Source organism: Ascidiella aspersa, chromosome 8, assembly GCF_963924565.1.
Source record: "Ascidiella aspersa chromosome 8, kaAscAspe10.2, whole genome shotgun sequence".
In the NCBI taxonomy this organism is placed as follows: domain Eukaryota; kingdom Metazoa; phylum Chordata; class Ascidiacea; order Phlebobranchia; family Ascidiidae; genus Ascidiella; species Ascidiella aspersa.
In genome coordinates this window covers 12,330,521-12,354,421 of record NC_139454.1, presented here as the reverse complement: position 1 = coordinate 12,354,421, position 23,901 = coordinate 12,330,521, and the positions used below count along the sequence as shown (strand labels likewise).

Sequence of the window (23,901 nt, the reverse complement as noted above, 5' to 3'; positions counted from 1 at the left end):
TCCGCGTTACCAGGGACCATTCGATTTCATTCAAGCATTCCAAGTAGCCTTATGCTTTGGTCGTTGGATAATTTACGCATTTTTCACGAAAGAACTAAAACGGATATTATGTACATTGACGCAACAGGGGGAGTCATTAAAGCTTCGGGAAAAAAAGCGCCCTATTACGCGTATGAAATATCTGTGCGCCACCCAAACAAGGGAAAAGCCCCTTTGGCTGTTGCGACATACGTGACCAACAGTCACAATATCGTTTCCATTTCGAATTTTTTTAAAATGTTTTATTCGGACGAAAATAAGTTAGTTGGAAAAACCGTTGTGCGTCAAATCATTTGCGACGGAAGCATGGCAATTATTCGATCGCTTTTGTCAGTTTATATGAATGAGGATTTGGAAGCCTATTTAGACCGTTGTTTTAATGTGGTGTCAGGAAAAGCAACTGATAGGACTTTTAGCAAGCCCTTTCTTCATTTGTGTGGCAGTCACACGATGAAGAATATGAAAAGCCTTTGTGGCCTTCTTCCTAAAAGAAGGCAAGAGGCAATGTATGTGATGGGTTTGTTGATGTGCGCGGAATCTCTTGATGCGATAAACAATATTTTGTATCACATGGTAATTTTATTTACATCTAAAAATGACATGCAGGTAAAAATAAGTTGGAATTGGTTAAAATCCAAAATTGAACGCAAAGATGATATTTCTCAACAATTTGTTCTTGCCGAAAGGGATGCGGGGGAGAGCGCACTTGAAAATGACCAAACCCCAATTTCAACAAACCCATTTGTCAGCTATTTTAGTAAAACCCTCAGCAGAGCAGGAAAGGCAGTCAAGGATACAAAGGCAAATTATCACAACGAATTTTATTGTCTAGAATTTATTGAAAAATTTGCTGTCAATTGTTTGCCAAAAATTGCACTTTGGACAGGTTTGATGCTAGGCGACTTGGGCCGGCATGGAACGGACGATTCGTATAAACGTGCATCCGAGTTTTTCAATAAGTTGTCTAGGAGTGCAGATCAAAACTTATCTAAAGATAATAGGACACAAGGGGTCATGGAAAAGAGTCAGCAGGAGTTAAAAAGAACGCGGTGCTTTGGTAAGAAATTTTGTAATGTTGCCGAATTTGCACAAGTGTACAACGATCAGAGCGTCGCTTTAGTTCGAGAGTTCAGAGACAGTATAAGGCTGGCGCAAAAGTCCAAACGTAAAAGAGCAGTCGTCCAGCCACAGGAAGAGGAAAGCTGGGCTAAGAAGCCAAGAACCACAGGGCCAGATAGGACTATTGGGAAGTATCTTCAAGCTCCTTCAAAGGGTTTGAGAAGCTCTAGTCCGAACAAACGCGGAAAATCGACAATCAAAAACACGAATAAGGGCCACGATTGTAATTCCAATTTGCCTGTTAGTTCCTGGGGACGCCGTTGTTGTGGTGTAAAATATCAAACCAGTTTTACCATGAATCAAAGTGATCACCTTGAATTATTGTCAAAAGACACATGGCTAAGCGATAAGCATATTGATTCGGTAATGCATATAATGGCAACACAATTTCCTCAAATTGGAGGGTTACAAAGCATTCATGCTTATGAAACACCGTTTCATTTTCCTTCAGTAAATTGTTCTGTCGGAAAATTTGTTCAAATTATAAATGTTCATTCAAACCATTGGGTAACGGCGTCCAACATTTTTTCAACGGAGAGTAATTCCATACAATTATACGACAGTTATTATAGCGAATATAACTCGGACGATCTATTCAAGTTGTCCAAACTTGTCTACTTAAAAAATTTTAAAAACATTAAATTCGAATTTCCCAAGGTATGCCAACAGAAGGGAAGCTCCAATTGTGGTCCTTTTGCAATAGCTTTTGCAGTTGCAATACTATCCGGCATCAAACCAGAGCAGGTAATATTTAAAGAGGCAACATTGCGCAGTGACATTCAGAAAATAGTTTTAAATCGTTCTGTTGCTCCATTTTTTACGCGTAGGAATAGACCAGGTTTATCAAGAAAACCTTTAGCTATACACACTAGCATTTACTGTAATTGTAGATTAGCCGATAACAAAGCGCTTTTCTTAATAGAATGCAGCAGTTGTAAGGAATGGTTCCACAGGGAATGTGTTCAAACACACGTTCCTCAAGGGGCAATTGATAACAACGACGAACCCTGGTTTTGCAAACAATGTTAAAAAAACAACAACACATGATGAACAAATATTTGGTAAGAATATTTTTTGTAAACTTTTAAATTGGTAAAAAATGAACAACAAAAAATAACCCAAATTTAAAAGTATGTTTGCTTATTTCTGTTGTTGCGTGGAAATAAGTGTAATATATCTTTTATATTTGTGGAAACTATCTTCAATAAGTAGCATTTGTTCTTTGACAAACTACCCCTTTTGGGGTAAAAAATCGCGATATCGCGACTATCACCGGTAATAGATTAATATGAAATTTTTAAAACTTTGAAATTTTTAAATTTTTTTTGTTCTTTGGCAAACTACGCCTCTAAAAATGAACGTGTGAAAGTTTCGTTCGATTGTGATTTTTAATAAGGGTACTAGAGACTTTCAAAAATTATCGCGATATGTCATGAATATTAATATCGGTTTTTGCCGAATTAAACCCTTACTCCCCAACAAATTTATAGCAAGCGAGGCATCATTGGAAAGGTGAGATCAATGTCTATGCAATGTGTTTGATTTTATGGTGGGATGAAAGTTATTTGTGCCTATTGTGGTCGGATGTTTTTTGGGTGAAAAATCGCGATATCGGGACTATTAATAGATTAATATGAAATTTTTAAAACTTTGAAATTTTTAAAATTTTTTTGTTCTTTGACAAACTACGCCTCTAAAAATGAACGTGTGAAAGTTTCGTTCGATTGTGATTTTTAATAAGGGTACTAGAGACTTTCAAAAATTATCGCGATATGTCAAGAATATTAATATCGGTTTTTGCCGAATTAAACCCTTACTCCCCAACAAATTTATAGCAAGCGAGGCATCATTGGAAAGGTGAGATCAATGTCTATGCAATGTGTTTGATTTTATGGTGGGATGAAAGTTATTTGTGCCTATTGTGGTCGGATGTTTTTTGGGTGAAAAATCGCGATATCGGGACTATTAATAGATTAATATGAAATTTTTAAAACTTTGAAATTTTTAAAATTTTTTTGTTCTTTGGCAAACTACGCCTCTAAAAATGAACGTGTGAAAGTTTCGTTCGATTGTGATTTTTAATAAGGGTACTAGAGACTTTCAAAAATTATCGCGATATGTCATGAATATTAATATCGGTTTTTGCCGAATTAAACCCTTACTCCCCAACAAATTTATAGCAAGCGAGGCATCATTGTAAAGGTGAGATCAATGTCTATGCAATGTGTTTGGTTTTATGGTGGGATGAAAGTTATTTGTGCCTATTGTGGTCGGATGTTTTTTGGGTGAAAAATCGCGATATCGGGACTATTAATAGATTAATATGAAATTTTTAAAACTTTGAAATTTTTAAAATTTTTTTGTTCTTTGGCAAACTACGCCTCTAAAAATGAACGTGTGAAAGTTTCGTTCGATTGTGATTTTTAATAAGGGTACTAGAGACTTTCAAAAATTATCGCGATATGTCATGAATATTAATATCGGTTTTTGCCGAATTAAACCCTTACTCCCCAACAAATTTATAGCAAGCGAGGCATCATTGGAAAGGTGAGATCAATGTCTATGCAATGTGTTTGGTTTTATGGTGGGATGAAAGTTATTTGTGCCTATTGTGGTCGGATGTTTTTGGGGTGAAAAATCGCGATATCGGGACTATTAATAGATTAATATGAAATTTTTAAAACTTTGAAATTTTTAAAATTTTTTTGTTCTTTGGCAAACTACACCTTTGAAAATGAACGGGTGAAAGTTTCGTTCGATTGTGATTTTTAATAAGGGTACTAGAGACTTTCAAAAATTATCGCGATATGTCATGAATATTAATATCGGTTTTTGCCGAATTAAACCCTTACTCCCCAACAAATTTATAGCAAGCGAGGCATCATTGGAAAGGTTTACTCCTGCGCTACTTAAAAAAATGAGTTTCAACCTGGGATGAAATTTTTAATTTATTTTTTATGGCGAATATTAATATTGAATACTAATATTTTTTCGAATATTAATTTTTTTTTTCAAAATCTAAGAAACATAGTCCATTCTCAAGACGGTGGTAAAATTTTTTTTCGAAAAAAATATACGTAATTAAGTTTATTTTGACGTTGAAATAATCTGCCAGAAATTATTTGCTGACTAGCTTTTGGTGAATGGCTAGTAGTGAAACTCATGCCTCCTCACTACCAAGATTCGTCTCAACCTTTACCTGGCACCCGCATAACCAACAATATATCAGCTAGTGTTAGTTGGATAGACCTGCGTCGCTAAAGTAATTGATGAATTTAATTTACTATGTCAGTACATTAATGTTTGTTGTTTAACAGTTGAATTTCTTGTTTTAAGACTTGCTTCGTCCCATCGTTCCATCATGGTGCTACGTGAAATTACTTTGTTGCCATGTTACTTGCTTCGCTACTACTTGTGTACTGTGTTGATTTGGCGTCATTACACAGAGATTTGGAGACTGTCGTCATTGTACGTTAGGGCAAGGTGCGCGTTTTAACGTGACCCCCTCTGTGAGATTAGGCCTGTGGGTCGGACGTTCTGAGTCTACAGCCAGGGTAAAAGTGCCGGCTATTAATATATATGACTATGTACTTTGTGAAAGGAGGAAAATTCTTTAACCTAATCGTAGACCATTGAGGTTTGCAATTTCATTAGACAGTGTTGTAAACAAGTCATTTTGAAATAACTTAAGTCCCAGTCAAGTCATTCGTAAAATAACTTAAGTCCAAGTCAAGTCTTTTTGAATAAATAACAAGTCAAGTCTCAGTCCAAGTCATCGGTTGCCCAAGTCAAGTCCCAGTCAAGTCATAATTAGAGCAAGTCAACTTCAAGTCCAGCCCTTTTCAAAAAAAATAAAACTTTAAATTATGAAAACCGGCAAACTCCTCCGATTATTATGAGCAACTCAAGTAAAAAATAACATAAAAGCAGCATATTACAAGCAAATTCTCTTATGTGCAAAGATTGGGATAAATAACGCAATTTTAAAAATAATTGCTTAATTAAAACAATTTATTTTAACCCAAGTCATTTATCCAAATGACTTAAGTCAAGTCAAGTCATTTACCCAAAAGACTTAAGTCAAGTCAAGTCATTTTGCTCAAAAGACTTAAGTCAAGTCGAGTCATTTAAAAGCAGTAACTTAAGTGCACTTAAGTCAAGTCATTGACTTAAGTCATTACAACACTGTCATTAGATGGCGAGAGTCATGACGGTGACTGTTTTGCAAAAAAATCAAAACCACAAACTTCATTTTTTCGTCTCTTCTCTTCAAACGGTTTTAACTGTTATGTCATCATACCCTACGACGCTATCCTATTTTTTTAAATTTAGGCGCAATAATTATTTCTTAACACTCGAAAGCGAGGTTCATTGCGATATTTCTTCTGCGCCAATGTAAGTGGGTTTAAAAAGTCAGCACGAGACACAATAAGCAGTCAAAAGAGTAAAAACATAACTATATAGCAGTTAAGTTTAAAACACAAGTGACCTTATTTACGAATATTCCGCGTGAAAACTAACGTAAATACAATATAAAAAAAATATCAGGTAAACATTTATCACCATATAGTCTTTATTGACATTGAACCAAAAACACATTATATAGAGCCGAACCCCAAACAATGATGGCTGTTAAGCGAAAACAATATTTAATGTTTAACATAAGGTAAACAGTTTCAATAAAACATGCATTTTGGAAACAATTTTTGTAAAAATTTATTATTCCCATTTACAGCTGTTACGAATTTGGTAGGATACTAGCAATAAGTAGCCTACGGTAATCTAGATAGTTTATAAACCCTATCTTTAAAACAACCCGAACAAGTAATTAATTTCCAGATATAAAAAGGCTTCCAAGCTGAATATCAATGTTTAATTCCAAGCCCAGTATCAAAGTTTTTACTAGAGAACTTTATCTTTGAAAAGAAAAGTCAGGACTGCTTGTATGGATTAAAAAAAACACCCTGCTTGAGATTAATTTATTAGGCTAATAGGACGTTACGGAATTATAACTTGGACCTTCAGTAGACAGACCTTTTTACTACAACAGCCGTGCTACCAACTGCATTACTTTAGAAGAGACTGTGAGAAGAGAAAATGGCTGATATTACAAACGTTATGCCTCTTAGAACTTTTTTTGCTCGAGGAATAGGAAAGTGGAGATCTATGTTTAGCATTTTTCTACAAAAAGTTTTCCCTACCATACCAAGCAAAACAAAATGAATATATAGTGTACCCAAAAATGAATATTGGTTGGCCAAAATATTAGTACATTTGTAAAGGATACAACTTGTAAAACGATGGAATTACGCGCTTGGGTGGCATTTATAGTGACTGTGTGTTGCAATAGAAGTTCTATGTGTATCGTTGATCTGAGTTATGTGTATAAAAACTTGTATCCTATATGTCAGACATTTTTCAGGGCCATGTATCATAGCTGTGCATTGTTTTCAATACATTTTTTCTAAAAAAATTAAATTTAACGATATTTTAAAAATGTGATTTGCTATAGAAGAACTTAACGTATGTTGAAAATTAGCGCGAAAAACACATCTAAAATAAAATACTCACATTTTTGTTTAAAAAAACGGAAATTTTGTTGAAGAATGTAATTTATGTATAAGAAAAATTTGGTAGCATATTTATATTTTTTATTTTTGCCAACCACGTTGTGGATGTAAAGGTTATATCAGTGGTTCTCAAAGTGGGCGAAAGAGAAAAAATGAGGAGCAAAAACCTTGGCGGGGATGGCACAAATATATAGTTCAGGGTGGTACAAATTTAGGAGAGACCATTATCTGAGGCTTGCGGAGCTATTACGTGATTTCCTAACTTTCTCGTTTCGCATACTATTATAAAGACAAAGATAAGTGATAAAGAAATAGCAAACGTGTTCAAATTGTTGCTAATGATTTAATTGTTCCAACAAATACACATTTTTTTCGAAGGCAAAACGTACAGTTTAGGTGGTAGGCATTTTGATGTATGCAATGATTTTGGTAAACTAACTTTTGTGGCGCGCAGCCACAATGAAATAATATTTATTGCATATAAACAAACGACAAACAGTACTTACAGGTACTTCAAAATGTTACCTTGAAAAACGGCTTCCAACGGACAGAATCGAGGCGCCGAAGATTTTACTATCTACAGTATACGCTCAAAACCCATACAACTTCAATGTAAATTAAATAATAGTAAATTTTGTTTTATTATCCGCCACCGTTAGCACTGTAATATTTTTTATCTTTGTTGTTGTTGCCCAAATTTCTCTTGGTGTTCAAAAACGCTATTCGAAGATTTAAGTAGGCCTAAGAAATACAATTTTCGAGTGAGTTTAATTTTCCTAATGCCATTTAGAAGCATCGTGTAACCGAGGCAAATTGCAGGACTGTGAGCGGATTGTTATATCGCAAATATAATATTTTACTCTTATAACGCATAAACTGCCACAACTGTCATTGTTATAAATTGTTTTGACGGTTATGCTGCGCCAATTGTGATTAACGAAAACGTATATTGCCTTAAATTTTAAGTGATTTTCGTGTAAAAACATCCCAAAACATGAGTGCCTACTTAACAATTATCGTTCCTTGAAAGTGACATTGTAGTTTTTTTTTTACATTATTTCCTTGAATTGCTTCAAACGTTCCACAACTCTTAGGCATGAAGTTAGTTTTTTTTTAAAGCCGCAGCTGACATTGGTCTAACCCAGCGGTTTTTTAATCTTTATTAGTAATACATATAATAAACAACATAATTAAAGCCAATAACAGTCGAGACCAAAATGGCTTTATGAAGGCCAGATATAGGGTTAATCTCCGCCTGCTCTTTGATATTATCAATTCCTCCGATTTTTATAAAATTCCGGGTTCCATACGTTCTTTGGACATTTACAAAGCGTTTGACATGTTGGTTGGGATTTTATTTACCCAGCATTAGGACATTTTTGCTTTGGAAATAACCTAATAAACTGGATAAAATGTTGTTACGCGGAGCCTACCTGTAAAATAACCAACAACAACTTTTTGTCGCGCGAGTTTAAAATTAAAAGAGGTGGCAAGGCGACCCATTATCTCCGACACTTTTTTTGCTGTTTGAATATCTGGCAACGGCATTGCGAAATGACAAATTTGTAGGGCTACAACTGAATGACGACGAATTTAAAGTATCTCTACTCGCTGATGATACGTTAGTCTTTTTAAGACGCAAACAAACTGATTTAGACCGATTATTTGTTGTACTAGATCAATTTGAAGACATTTCCGGATGTAAATTTAATATGCAAAAACCGCTTGCATTCCAAGTAGGATTCAATAGTTCTTCGACAGAAAAACCTTACGCGAACAAAGGCCTCGAGTGGCCAGAACACTCATTTAAGTATTTAGGTATAAAATTTCCACTAAAAAAACAAAGGAACTGAACTTTGGTGAAGTTATAAATAAAATTAGTGCAGTTTTAAATATTTGGTTCTCTCGGGGGCTAACTCTTCTGGGACGAATTTGTATCCTAAAAAGCTTAGTGGTTTCCACACTTATTTACAAAATTAGTGTTCTTCCGGTCAACTTGCCCGCTCATTTATTGTTCAGTCGTAAGTATTTCACTAATGCACGATTGAATATATAATCTGTTTTGAAATATGTTTTTTTTTTGTTTTTTTTTATTGGTTTAACGACAATCAGGTGGCAGTCTTACGACTGAAGAAAACCTTTTGTCGCGACACCAATTACAGCGAGTAACAAACAATTTTAAGGAACAACACGTAATAAACTAATTCTAGACACTGGAAAGAATTTGCATCAAAATCTACGAGAAGCTAACAAAAAGTCATGTACAGCGTTAAATAAAAGGAAAAGATTCAGAGCAAATTAAATCAGGATGTCCGAACAGAATGTAATTCAACAAAGTAGCATGAGACAAGGAATACAACGCAGTCGGTGACATTGCAGAATTATCGACTAACAGAGAACAAATTGCGCTCATTAAAACGGACCTTTCGGCGGTTAATAGTGGACACTCAAAAAACAAATGTATTGGAGTTTCAGAAGCTCCGCAAAAACAAGTACGAAACGTATATGTTATATTCAGTGGACTGTGGCCTAATCTCAACATACAAAGGACAGCAGTAATTTTAGGATTATTTCCGTAAAGGTGGTGTGTATTGGTCGATTTATAGAAAAAATGACGTCTAGTATATTTAAAAAAAAATTTAAAGTGAAGATACAGCCCGCAATTTCGCCGGGAGACTGTTCCAATTGATATGCAAACAAACGAGTTATGCATCATTGGGTTTTCGAGCGGACTACGGGCATTGTTAATGGGTAGCGAAACTCGTAGATAACAATATCTTTTATAAATTTAGGTATGTATGATTGTAAGTACGATGGTCCAATGTGATGAATTAACTTAAAGAATAGTGACAAAGCATTTCGTCTCAAATAAAGAGGAGTCAGACCAAGGTCAAGTAGAATTTTACTGTGCGATGTGGTTCTCATACACCCTAGAATTAGCTTAGCTGAATCGTATTGAACCCTTTCAAGTAGGTCACTGTCGGACTTACTACAATTGTCATAAATTATGTCCATGTATTCCAGTATTGGAAGAGTATGAGCTTTGTAGAAATAAAGGAGTATGTGGCGCGGAACAGTTGTGGAAAGTTTACGTATGAATGTTTAGGCGAGTACGTGCTTTATGACAAGTATTTATGATATGTTTATGCCAGGATAACGAAGGAGTAAATATAATACCTAGGTATTTGTGACTGTCATCTTCAGGTAATATGGAACCTTTGAAAGTTATTTTCGGATGGCGAGTTTGATTTTTAGATATTGTGAGCACAGATGTTTTAATTGGATTAAAATTTACCGCCCAGATGGATGCCCATTTTTCAAGAACTTTGAGATCGGTTGTTAAAGTTTTGTAAAGTATAAACGGGCATTAAGAAGAATAGTATAAAGCTGTGTCATCTGCAAAAAGTGATACATTTGAAGTTAAATTAGCCCAAATATAATTTACATAAACGAGAAATAACAATGGACCTAAAATGGAACCTTGGGGCACTCCAGCATTAGTGGACAGTGAATCAGACAGACAGTTATTCAAGCGGACGCGCTGAAGGCGATTCGTAAGGTAAGATGCCATGAGATCCAAAAATGACCCGTTAACGCCAAGTTGTTTTAATTTAAATAATAATCAGTGATGTAAAACCCGATCGAATGCTTTTGAAATGTCGAGAAATACTATTCTGCAGTCCAAACCGTTATCATGTGAAGAGTATGCAATAAATTAGTAACAGTTGAGTGTTTTTTTCCTAAATCCTGAATTATTAGGATTAAGAAGGTTATTTGTTTCTAAGTAAGTGGTTAAGTGCTTGTGAATCAGCTTTCAAAAACTTTAGAAAGGGTATGCAGCAAGGAAATTGGTGTGTAATTTTTTATGTCAGATTTGCTACCCGACTTGTATAATGGTATAACAGTCGCCTTTTTCCATTTTGAAGGAAAATCTCCCGTTGATAGAATAAAGTTAAAAAGGTAACATAATGGTGTACATCACAAAGCCTAAGAAGTCTGTTGGGAAGGCTAAATGGATCAGATGACTTGTTATAGTCTAGATGACGCAACACATTAAAAACGTCGAAAGGGGTAACATTAAGACTTGGCAATGTTTTAGCTGTATGGCCAACAAAACTAGGAAGTGGAAGTGATAACACATTTTGGGGGAGCGTAGAAATAGAGAAGAAATGATTATTAAATAGATTTGCTTTCGTGTAATCATCGGCTATATGTTCGCCATTATAAATCAAGTTTGATGAAAAACTATTTCTACTGTATTTATCACAGTTAATCAAACGTTGCGTGGCGGACCAAAAAGCTTTACTCGAGGTTGATGGATTACATACTTGGTTAGCAAGATGTGATTTATAGATGATTTTTGCTTCCTTGATTTTACGTTGGATTTTATTTCGAAATTGATTATATAGCGCTTTGTGTTCTAATTTACCAAATTTTCTCCATTTACGAAAAAAGCGAAGTCTTTTACGGATTAAATGTTTAATTTCGTGATTCATCCAAGGTTTGCCTTGGGTGTTTGTCTTGTACGATCGTAGTGGTATACAGACTTTGCAAGTTTGGTTTGTCACATCTGTTATGTTGGCAAGAGCTATGTCTACCGTAGTAGAGTTTTCAATCAAATCACCCCAAGGATACGCAATCAATGAATCATTTAGAGAGTCAAAATCACCGTTGACAAAATCCCATTTATGTAACTTTTAAATCGGGTGGGGTGGGGTACCAAAGTTAAATGTCGCATACACCAGACAATGATCAAAATATGAAGGTGGCGGAAGTACACCAGAACAAATTACTTTATCATGTACATTAGTTAAAATCCAGTCTAAAGTGTGGTTCAATCTGGTAGGGAGGTCAATTAATTGATCAAATCCACGATGAGTGAGAGATGAATATAAATTAGAATTAAAAATATTAGCATTGGCTTCGCTAAAATCACCTATACAATAATAATTCCAGATATCGATAATTCAAAATGGTTAACTGTAGAAAGTATTGTATTAAGAAATAAATCTATGCAGGCTCTTTTATAGTTAGGAGGTTGGTAACATGCGCCTAATAATATTGGAATACTGATTGTACTAGCCTTAATTTCAAGCCAGTATTTCAGAGTCATCCGTTTCAAAATCATCAATTCGTTTACATTGAATTTCGTTACGCACGTAAGCCAGCACCCCATGCCTGTTTCTATCTTTTCTAAAAGGATATTGGAATCCGGGAAGCAACAGTGATTCATCGCTAATTGTAGGGCCTAACCAGGTTTCAGATATGCAGATTATATCAAGAGCGGAATCAACGGCAATTAATTACAGTTCATCTAATTTTGCGGTGCTATTGTGAGCATACAAGCTTCGGGAATTAATGTGGCAAATAGTTAAACAATTCGGATTATTCATATACATTAAATATTATGAAATACATGAAAGAAAATACAATTAATTTATAATAAAACGCTCACCAGATACACATAAGCCATAATCAAAATCGATGATTTTCCAGCGTATGGTTTTTCCTTGGTTGTAGAATTTGTTTGCATGTTTAATAAGTTCCTTTCGTTGTGCTTGCATGGCATCCGGTAGATGTCTTGTAATGTTTGCATTGAATGAGCGAGCAGACCCAGCAAGCGATAGGATTTGTTGCTTATCTTTCATTTTGTTGAACTTTAGAACAATAGGAGCGGGTTTTCTTACTGAGTTTTCGTCTGCAGCGACAGAATCCCTTCTTGGCAGGCGATGTACATTGCTAAAATTAATGTCAGAAAGAACAGAAGGAGATACACGCAATTTATCGAGGATGAAATTTCTAATAATCATTTCAGTCTCATTTTGTGCTTCGTGTGATTTAGATTGATCCAAACCATGAAACAGTATAGGTTATATTCTTTAGAACGCAGCTCTTCACGTATCCGTTGTTTGTTGTTTTGGCATTCGACGGTTTTAATTTGGGATTGCAGCTGACTCAGTTTTGCCTCGAGCTCGTCAACGCGGTGGTGTGCAAGTTTTATACGCTGGTTTTGCAAACACTTGCTGCTCTGTGATTTTTCTTTTCTTTGCATCGAGTAAAAATCTTCACATCGCTAGAAAATAAATATTAATATCGTTTAAATACAGGTTTTCATGTCACATAAATTGTTTGAAAAACCTGGCAGATTATTTTATGCTGTAAACATTACTTTCTGCTAGCTAAATTAAAAGAAAGCTCTACAGCAGTGGTTTTAACCAGGGTTCAACAAAGCTGCTTTCGTGGTCATCGCTCGTCCTACACTATGTTTTTGCCAAACTATGTAAATACAATTTTTTGTGCAAACTTTGATCCCTCAGTTATTACTATGTTATGCCATTTTAAGAAAATCTAAGTGAAACTTCTATAAAGTTAAGTTATATTGAGGTAAGTGCAACTTCCATTAAGGTAAATCTAAGTGCAAGTGCAACTTCCAAAGTTAAACTACAAATGTCTTTATTTTAATGTAATCGTTAAATTCGAAGCCCCTTAATGTGCCCAAGGCGTCATGTATCCTTTTGAATTGAAAATTTGCCAATTCAACCAAAACAAACCCTTTTTTAAAGGGGCCAAAACAAACCCTTTTTTTAAAGCTGATTATACCGGGCGTTTGCTTGATAAAAACAGGTGACGTAACCTTTTTTTAACGTAACTTTGTAACGTCATCCCTAGAAACCTAAATTCTGTGGCAAAATTTTGGGTTCAACGAAAGCGTGCAGAATAACATAGGGGTTCGACATAGCAAATGGCAAGAACCATTACTCTACCAGAAGAACATGGACGATTTGGGTACCTGGGCTGTCTTGTTCTACAATCACAAACATTTACCTTTTCATTCTCTTGGCGTCTTCGAGAGTCTGCGGCAGTTGGGCATTTCTCGTTTCGGGCAAAACCAGGAAGGTGGCTGCACTCAGCAGGATTATTGCGGCCATGATAACGGACATGGTTGGACCCTTGGTCTGGTGTCCTGAAACGACAGCGAGGTTTTGTCAATATAAAACAAGTAGGCATAATGACATTGGCATTGGTTAATCAGGATCATTTACCAAGGAAATGAGGTTTATCATGAGGGCACGAATAGGTTTCGACGCTGTTTGTTTTGACGTTTTCCCACCTATAAAGATGATGAAGGGGGCCAGCATGCTGCCGAACCTGGTACAAGCTGACGCAAAACCCACGGCGGTGTTTCGGACAACGGTGGGAAAGAGTTCGGCCGTGTAGATACACTTGACGCAGAATGTAGCAGACGCAAAGAGACGTCCGCAGATGGCGGCCACGACGACGAATGAGGGATTCCCTATGGGGTGGGGAAACAACTTTACACGTAATTGTCCTTTTTACAGTTAAACGGACACAATGCTTTAGATCAAACGTATACATCGTATACACAAGGTCTACAGCAGGGGTTCCCAACCTGTTGCGAATATTAGGTATTAGTGCTATTTTGGTCCTATTCCGAAATGTGTTTTATTCCAACGATGATGTTATTCTTATTTTGGTCTTATGCCTGGAGTCCGTTTTGTTTACAAAAAGATCCGAAGCCCACTCATTGTACGCAACTATCCCCGTTGTTTCGTATCATTACGATTTTCGAACTCCCGGTCATGTAATTTGTCAACAAAAAGCACAGTTGCTTTGAAAAGCTGTACAACGCTGTACAACGCTGTGGGACAGTGGGCGGTAATTATGCCAAATGATTGCTCTTGATAGATAGCATCCATTGTTTTATAGCTTAATCTACAAATAGCGTTAAATAATGCTAGTTGTAAGCTAAAACTACATAAACATATGATTCCATCAAATTAGTTGTTCTGCAAGAAGTGGTACACGTGGCAGTACAGATCGTCCAAGTGGTACGAGAACGTAAAAAGGTTGGGAACACCTGGTCTACAGTAAGTAATTAGGTATGTCCCGAAGATCTTTCCGATGCCACTTAAAACAGTGGATTTGCTGTAGAATAAACAACGCATATCACTTTTTCGAAATTTTTTAGGTTAGAAATGTCAATTAAGGTGTGTTTCAAAGGTAGAGAATGTAGCAGACGCAAAGAGACGTCCGCAGATGGCGGCCACGACGACGAATGAGGGATTCCATAGGAGTGGGGAAACAACTGTACACGTAATTGTCCTTTTGACAGTTAAACGGACACAATGCTTTAGATCGGTGGTTCTCTACCGGGGGTCCGCAAAACGTTTTCAGGGGGTCCGCAAAAACTTCTAAATATACCTTAAGTAAAATAATTAACGCTGGTAAACATGCTTAATCAAAATTTTGGTAAGTGATAAAATCACACTGTCAAATGTTGTAAACCGCATTGTGACTTAACAAATCGCATTGAGTGTGACGTAACACTTCCATTGTAATGTAACACAAATAGATTGTTAAATGAATAGCAGGATTATTACAGTTTCCATGTACTGGATTTGGAAAAGATGACATGCGTTTATCTATTCTAGCATTATCGAAAACACAACCACGCATTTAAAGACTGCCTCGGACATGCAGCAGCAGAAATCACATTAAAATAAACGTGTTATAAAGTAATTCGGTGTTGTTTGTTAATTTATTCAACATAAGGTACACTATAGGCAGATATACTGATTTATTAAAAAGAACTATAAACGCCGATATTCCACCGGAAAAATGTATGGGGTCCGCGACCATTTGAAAGCATCAAAAAGAGGCCACGGGTACAAAAAGGTTGAGAACCACTGCTTTAGATCAAACGTATACATCGTATACACAAGGTCTACAGCAGGGGTTCCCAACCTGTGGTACGGAAGAATTATGTCAACTAAAGGATCAGTTTGCGGAAATAGTGGAACTATTGGCCTGTTGTAATTAAACAGAGTGTAGGCTATTTGCAGTTACTCACACAACTTGATGAAGGGTACGGAGGCGACGCAGAGAGCTGTTGCACTGATCAAACCAATGTAGCTCATTCTCCTTCCAAAGCGCTGCACCCCGCAGTAGTAGAGACAGGTTGCCAGGATCTCGGCGAACCCTAGAAGGGCCATGTTGAGGTAGCGGTTGCCAGACCAGCTAGCCAAATCCAACGATATCATGTAGTACGTTAAGCTAGTGATTGTCCTGTAGGTCACAAATGAGGGAAAACATTATTTCATATTTCACTGTTACTAACCCTTTATGTTTTCCGCGTGTTTTGAAATACATTTTTGCGGGAATTGGTCTTGTTGGAAAGCTTTTGTTATTTGTTCTAGTAATATTGTCAAAAAGTTATAATGGAAGAGCGAGCTCTTGTGAAACCAACCCTTGTTTTAACCAATGAAAAACCAATATAACTTGATTCTAACGCTCCACGTGAACAACCGGTATCCAGTGTGTAAAAAGGTCATTTTGAAATAACTTAAGCCCCGTTCACGTCCTCGGTAAAACGATTTCCAAGTCACGTCTTTTCAGAATATAAGTCCAGTTATAAGACCAGTCCAAGTCATCAGCTACATATAAGTCAAATTCCAGTCAAGTCAATATTAAAGCAGCGAAACCACCGATATAACAGTAAAACGGAACATTAAAATTGGTAAACGCGTCCATTATGGGCAATACCTTAGGCTTATTGTTTTACGCGCAAAAATGAGATAACTGATCAGTTTTGTATTAAAATGGTTAACGTAAGCATAAACAAATGGTAAACAAAAACAATCTGGCCATGCTCCCGAAACGTTTAAAGCCAATTGAAAACAGTAACTTAAATCAAGTCATTGACCTCAGTCTTTGCAAAACTATACCAACATTTCTTTTACATAAGCCTACTTAGAAACGAGCGTACGTCCACTCTATATTTGCGAAACAAATATAACAAGCTTACCAGGAGTAACAGACCACCACTAAACGAAGCAGTAGGCGGCGATTGCAGATAATTAAACCAACGGTTTTCCAAATCGATTCAGATTCACTTTTTTCAGTAGTTGCGGTAAACGAAGCCATCTCTGTTCCAATATCTTCGCTTGACTCTAGGCCATTGGCCTTTGCAATTTTTTGCAGCACATTTCTGGCGTGCTCTGATTTTCGGGATGCCATCAGCCAACGGGGAGACTCATCCAAAAGCCTTTGGGTAAGCAATAATCGATTTTAAAGGCGTGGAAATCCGGCGGTGCGGCATTTTTAGCACTTGATGTAAGACAGTGTTGTAAACAAGTCATTTTAAGAGTCCAAGTCACCGGTTGCCCAAGTCAAGTCATAATGAGAGCAAGTCAATGTCAAGTCAAGTAATTGACATAAAAGTAAACTGTTAAACTATTAAAATTGGCAAACTCGTCCGATTAAAAGCAACAATTTAACTAAAAATAACACAAACGCAATGTACAGCAATAAAAGTGTTTAATCAAGTGCAAAACTTAAATTTTAATAAAAACACTCAATTTAATCCCAAGTTATTGGACAAAATGACTTAAGTTCAAGTCAAGTCATTTGAAAACAGTGACTTAAGTACACCTAAGTCAAGTCAATGACTTAAGTTATTACAACACTGATGTAAGAACTGAAAGATGTTATTGGCAATTGTGGTATTTCAGCTGCAGTTTGAAGAATCCAAATTATAAATCCTTTGTTTGAGTAAGAAACTTATAACACACCGTGAAGTTCAAAACGTCTATCTTGCTTATTACCTTATCTGTTTCCTAATGACGTGTTTAAAACGTTCACATCTAAAACCTTTTGTAATGGGAGAATATCAAAATTCTGCGAGAAACGATCAAACTAAAATATGAAATTGGCACTGTAGAATATCGCGGTAAAAGACAATAAGGTGGCTTACCAAATGTATGGGACGTAGAGCAGCCCTAGAAGGCTCGTATACCTCAGGTACCACCTCCAGTCGTGTATGAGGAAAGCCAAGAGAGAAATGAAGACGCATCCAACTCCGAATCCCGCCTCCGCTGCCACCATTACGAAACTCCTCCACGTCTTGGGAACAAGCTCCGTGCCTTATACGATAAAAACGGAACCAATTTTACATTAAACGCACAAATGGACAACAAATCTCAATTAAAGAATGCACATCTTTAGAATAGGTATTTTTACATTACTAATCACTGCGTTAAGTGTTTAATTTACCTATAATTTATATGCGAACAAACAAAGTATGCGGACTGCGTTGGAACAGCTATAAACGTGAAAAAACATTTATATTTCTAACACTCTTTTATTGCGTTACATGTCAAATAGGGAAAACCATCTAATTTTTTTTTTCATTTTTACAAATTATGTTATTTTTTCAATTTATGTTTTCATAGGCAGTGTAGCAACCGAAAGATCTCCTTGTAGGTAACGCTCTAAGCGCAAACTGATTTTTGCACGGGTTTATGCAATAGACCACTTGGCACGCCAAAGGTTTGTAAACCGCCTGGTTTATCTAAATACCGTCTAGAACAGGGGTTCCCAATACCCGATTAAGCGACACGGGGTACGAAGATTCTTAGTCCACAGAGCAGCTTTTCAAACAGTGTTTTTTTTTTATTTGGAATTGTAAATTTTATTATGCCATTACAATTTGGGCCTTGAGAAAAAAATAATTATCTACAAATAAATATTGTTATTTAGTAAGAAGCCTTATTGTCCAGTAACAATGCGTTTTTTTAACTGCAGATGATTTACGTGTTACCTTGAGTGCAATCAAACCACCATTTGCGCGAATTTTATCAATAAAGCAGCAACAAATATCTCACTGAGAAGTGACAAACAAAATAACTGACATTTATTTTCTTTCGGAATTTTGCAGTTTTTAGTGAAATACCTGTTTAACTTTTAATTGACTTATAACAGCAATGTAATTTAGCTATATATATCTGACAAATTTTATCAGAATTTTTTGTGGGGTATACGAAGAACGCTCTGACCTGACAAAGGGGTACGAGCAGCAAAAAAGGATGGGAACCCCTGGTCTAGAAGTAGATCTGAGTATTCCGTATCCTATCTATATATCAACAACCTTCGAAACACTATTTTTCGCTCCCTGATTAGCAGCATATCAAACCTGATTGATATTTCGGCTCAAACGTTTTTGTCAAAGTTAGTCAAGTTTCAGCAAATCATTGGTAAGCGCAAGCAATCATCGTTTTCGACAAAAATGAAGGGTATGTTTTGCCCCACTTTTACCTAACAACTTTTCGTAAATGAACTATTTCTGGCTTACAGAGTTTGCTTAGCACTAACCCAGCAAAATCGCGGCGACGTAATTGACCAGGCCACCACAGCCGCACAGAAACATCAGGACCGTATATACAGTTACGTCACTGGTGAAGCTCAATACAAGGGTGGTCGAGTACTGCCACGCGCTAAACAGCAGGAACGTTGTCTTCCGTCCAAACCTATAACGACAAATCAAAAAGTAAAATCGGGGAATGACCGGCAGGCATTAATCTCGTACATTGATTTCAGGATAAAAATATACTTGTAAGACAACAACCTTTCTAGTATTTGTCTTAGAATTTTGGCTTAAAGCTTTTTTGAGCAAGGTAAAGTTCAACCTGTCAGACACGGCACCGCCAAACAATCCTCCGAATAGCTTTCCCATCATAAAGGCGGATGTGGATGTCGGCTTCTGCCAAGCTTTGTCACAAACTATTCCAAACTGAAACAGTAATACAAAGTGGATATTATAACTTTACAAACTGTTTTGTTTTAATCAGGATTCACAAACCACACCACCGCTGGCCAGTAGCGAGCCGTGGTGTTAATTCTTGCCGCCAGTGATTATATTTCCTTAATACTTAAAGCCTAAAGAAACGAATTATAGTTTATTAACAGAATGTTTTTTCGATGCAATTATTAACTAAACTAAACACTCGGAATGTGGATCGCCACTACTAAACGGTTGGGAAATGCCTTACGCTTACAAGTTTTCAGCCGTTCATGAAGATGTTTAGTGACCTTTATGTTACATTTTTTTTAGTTATACTGAGTTAGAGTTTCAGTTAGAGTTGTAAGTGCAAGTAAGTTTTGTTGCCTGACTCGGCTGTTACATAATTTGTTCCATTTTAAATGTGCGCACATTTTGCTAATTATTTCGAGTATGGTGTGAAAACTATTTAGTCTTCTTTTGCACATCTCGCACGAAGCAATGGCGTTTATTCAAGGCGACAGGCAAAAATTGAGCATTTTCGAATTTTTATTTTAACTCCCATACCTCGGTCACAGCGGTAACGTCATTCCCGTCAAATATGAGATTGTGGCAAGGCACTTGGACGCTGCCGTTGATTTCAATTTCACCGCTCACTGAAAATCATTAACAGTTGTACCTATAGTGTAAGCTTTTTAATCCGTTTTTTTTTAAATCGGACGTTTGTTAAAGAAACGTTTTAAAAAAATGAAAACATACAGCTTTACATTAGTTAATAGGATGTGAAAGTCCAAACTAAATATTCTGTTCTATTTTTGTTCACTCTATGCTTACGTTCAGAAATATTGGCGGATTCAGCTGGTGACTGCAGGTAAATGCAAACGTCAGTACTGGTTAAATTGTTAACCTAAATAAGAACAAAAACGGCTGGTTGTGCGGAAATATGAAATTTAAAAGAAAGTATTAATTCTTCCAAAGCTGACACTTTACACCAGTTTCAAGTACTACCACTCTTCCAAATCCAGATTGGGAAGCATAACTAGTTTAGCTGAAAGCATTACATACCTACTATAACCAAGCGCTGAAACTGTGCAATTTCTTTAAGACAAAAGTTGATAATCGGTATTCCAGTAAATGTTCACATCTCAAGTTTTGTATGTTACGATACCAACAGAGTAATGTAACCTTATAAAACCTAATATCGAACGTTTTTTTTATAGCAAGTGAAAGAACCGTATATATGCCTGATTTTAGAGGTGCGAGATCCTGCAAAACAAATTTATGTGGTTTTACAGACGGCTGAACAACGTTATTTATTAGGCTATACGCTAAAATACAAATAATTTGGTTGTATTAAAGATTATATAGGTTTCATGTTTGTTAAAGTGCGATTGATTTGCTTATGTAAAAATGGATCTATGTATCAGCAAAACGAAAAATTACTTTTAAACCAAGGAGTTTGATGTTAACCAAAGAGGACGGCAAATAAGGTCCAAACGTTTGTACACACGGTTAACAAATTCTATTTACACTTACGAACAACGTATTTTGGTGCAAATACACAAAACTGTATTCTTATAAAGCGAACATTTTTACCTTTAAAAAAAGGGCTACGAAACCGACTGGTCGACATTATACAAATACACTATATCTAACTATAGGGTTGTAAGGTGTGACGGCTGTGACGCGCTATAACATTTAAAATAACTTAATTTTAAAACAATTTTGACTCTGTATAAAGGTGTTTTTGATATTCTGTTTTAACTATATTGCTGCTGCCCCAAGGGAAGCTCACACAGACGATTGTGAACTTGTGAGCCGACATAATTTCCTAAAATTAAGTTGGTTCTAATTCCCGATTTGACTAAAGATTTATTTTGCTTCGCGGAGGTCCTTCTGTTTTGTCAGGGTACGAAAAACTGCAACTGGATTGTTCTCTACGATCAAATGGAATTTTATTCGAATGCAAAAAGGTGATTACTGGTTCAAACCTGCCCGGTGTTGTTCTGAGCAGCGGCCGATATTGGTTGTGGAATAGTGTAGTTGCAACGAAACTCGGGTGTGTAGTGGATGACCAGGAACTGGAAAGTGGTAAAGGCGTTCGGGATGGTGGAAAGGAAGATTAGAACGCACAAGCGCTTCTGGTATCGTCCAAGCACGTCTTGCTCATTGCAGGTAAGCAACCCACTCTGCAGCCGTTCTTGCTGTTGGCCTATTTCGGCCATATTTTGTTTGCTGTTTAAACTCTTCAAGCCGTCCAGACAGGATTTTAACATACAATACGGCCATTAATTAAGGTAAAAAATCCTTGAAATTTAATCAATGGTTTGACTTGAATGACCGACAATTCTATAGGCAAGAAATGTGTGACCTAGCTTAGGTAATTTATACAAAACACTTGATTTGGACTTAAATGTTGAAATTGGACACGTAATGTAGGTTATGCAACCAAATTTTACACGTAAAGCTTGCTAATCTGAAGTTCTTTGTGTGACAAATAGATCGATATCGAATGAATCTACCAATTTTATTGTTTCAGTTGTTTTAGGTAGTAGGCTATTTACTTGACTTGCTATGGAGAAAAATAAATTGTTTGGGTAAATAATGACTTGTATTAACACAGGGATGTCCAACCTGTGGCCCGCGGGCCGCATTGCGGCCCATCTGATGTTTACGTGCGGCCCACTACTTATCCTCAGTTACGATAGGCTTTTTTTAAAACAATTGTTTCGACTATTACCAAAACGTGTATTACGCGCAGTATTTGATGTCGGCCTCTTGTATTTTTTCTGAAACTAGAATCGAGTCTCTTATTTTCAACATCCATCAAACGCTTGTGCACACATCATTGTTAAGCAAGATGTGTGTTTTTCTCATTGTGCGATTTTGCGGACCGTTTTAAGGAAATTTATCCGCCCAAAGGTGCGTACCATGGCATGATACAGCACGTAAACTTAATTTTTCGCGCTTCGCCAAAACAAATGGCGCCGAGATTTAGGCTACTTGCATATAAGGCCGAGATTAACTTGCATATTTGCGCACGAGTGAACTCTCGAAGAGCGGGTGTTCGTAAGTTAAGTTGTTTTATGACGTCACGATATGGCGTAAATTATGACGTCACCCCTTTAATTCGACAGGTTTTGCGGCCCATCGACAGTTTTAAAGTGGCAATGCGGCCCATTCTGCTGAAAGGCTGGACATCCCTGTATTAACACTTGACTTTTTGTTTAACTTGACTTCGATTTTAATCAGTTGCATATAACTTAACTAACTGAAAATGATGTCCTTTTTAGATGGCCTTAACTCTGCCTTCTTACGCCTAATTTAATACTTTTTACAATAGCTGTAATAAACAATGTCACGTTTTTGCTTTGCATCCACCCTTTGAAAATCATTTGTAAGCATGCACCCAGCAATTGACGTTGCACTATATACATCTATGCGAACGCACGCAGCACGATGTTTTCCCCACTGACTCCCATCCATAAGACAGCTTTTCGATGCCCGTAATTTTATGTTCTCACTGGTGCTTAGCACGTCGCACAACTCACCATATCTAGACAAACCGCAAATTTATTGACTTTTTGTCTTGGGCTATTGGCGGCAGGAGTTCGGAAGGCTTAAAACAGGGTTTCTCAACCGTGGCCCTCGGTCCCCCTGGAGGGCCACGAAGCGGCAATTGGGGGGCCACGGGCATAGGCGTAGCCAGGGGGTGACAGGGGCCATATCTCCCCCCGAAAATGATAAATATTGTACTTCTAATAATTAATTTGTTGTTAGCATTTATGAGCAGTTCCACAACAATCACAGGTTAGCCACACCTTCAATTGTCGTACACTGTTACGTAACAGACAATGTAGTTATTGTGTTTGCTGTACTCAGTAATGTAGCTTTAATCTTTTTTAGTCATATTGTTTTTGCCATTTAAATTTTTTTTAGTATTGCGCTAAAACTCAGTCAGTTACTGCTTGAAACGGTTTGAGCTATCAAATTTATTTGTAATGGGCCTCGCTTGCGCCTAGCGGGAAGCGAATAATGGACTTTTAATCGTAGTGTTATTACGAATTCGTTGTAAATAGTTGTTTGTTTATGTTTTATATAAAGTCGATTTATCGCTGTGAAGTATCAGCTTTAGTCTCAACTTATTACCTACTCAGCGTGTCTTGCATTTTTCTGCAGCGATAGGCGGTGTACCAAACCAAATAGGACTACTCTCACTAGTTCAATTTCAAGATATTTGGGTATTACTAAACCAAAATGTCACCACTTTTGTCAATTGCCTGTTATTAGGACTGTAGAACTTTTTTGTAACGTTTTGTAAGTCATTTTTCAGATACGTTTTTTGACCCGTCAGTATAGGGATGTTTAAAAGTAGAATATTGGAATTTTTTTATTTGTTTATCGCGGAAAGTTACGCCTAATCCTACGTACATGAGTGGCAGGTTAGGATAAAGGCCTGTCGCTGTGGAAAAACATTAACTGTGCTGCTTTATATGTGGCCATGTAGTGCGGCATCAGCGTTTTTTCGGGCGGTCAATTGCTTGCCGATAATAATAATTGTCGGTCAAATGCCGTTGGGCGAGACCTAACGTGTAA

General features: G+C 36.7%; 1 protein-coding gene across 1 annotated transcript; it reads right to left on the bottom strand.

Annotated features, from left to right (window-relative positions):
- Positions 1-1,155: 1,155 nt before the first annotated feature.
- On the bottom strand, positions 1,156-21,530 carry LOC146136167 (solute carrier family 22 member 4-like). The gene is made up of 11 exons (XM_083396173.1): positions 21,297-21,530; positions 20,140-20,212; positions 19,873-19,961; positions 19,214-19,317; positions 18,900-19,054; positions 17,503-17,671; positions 16,555-16,794; positions 15,601-15,815; positions 13,840-14,022; positions 13,554-13,692; positions 1,156-1,246 (listed from the first exon to the last, which is right to left on the bottom strand). The coding sequence occupies exons 1-11, from the start codon at positions 21,528-21,530 to the stop codon at positions 1,156-1,158; spliced, it is 1,692 nt and encodes a 563-aa protein (XP_083252299.1).
- Positions 21,531-23,901: the final 2,371 nt, after the last annotated feature.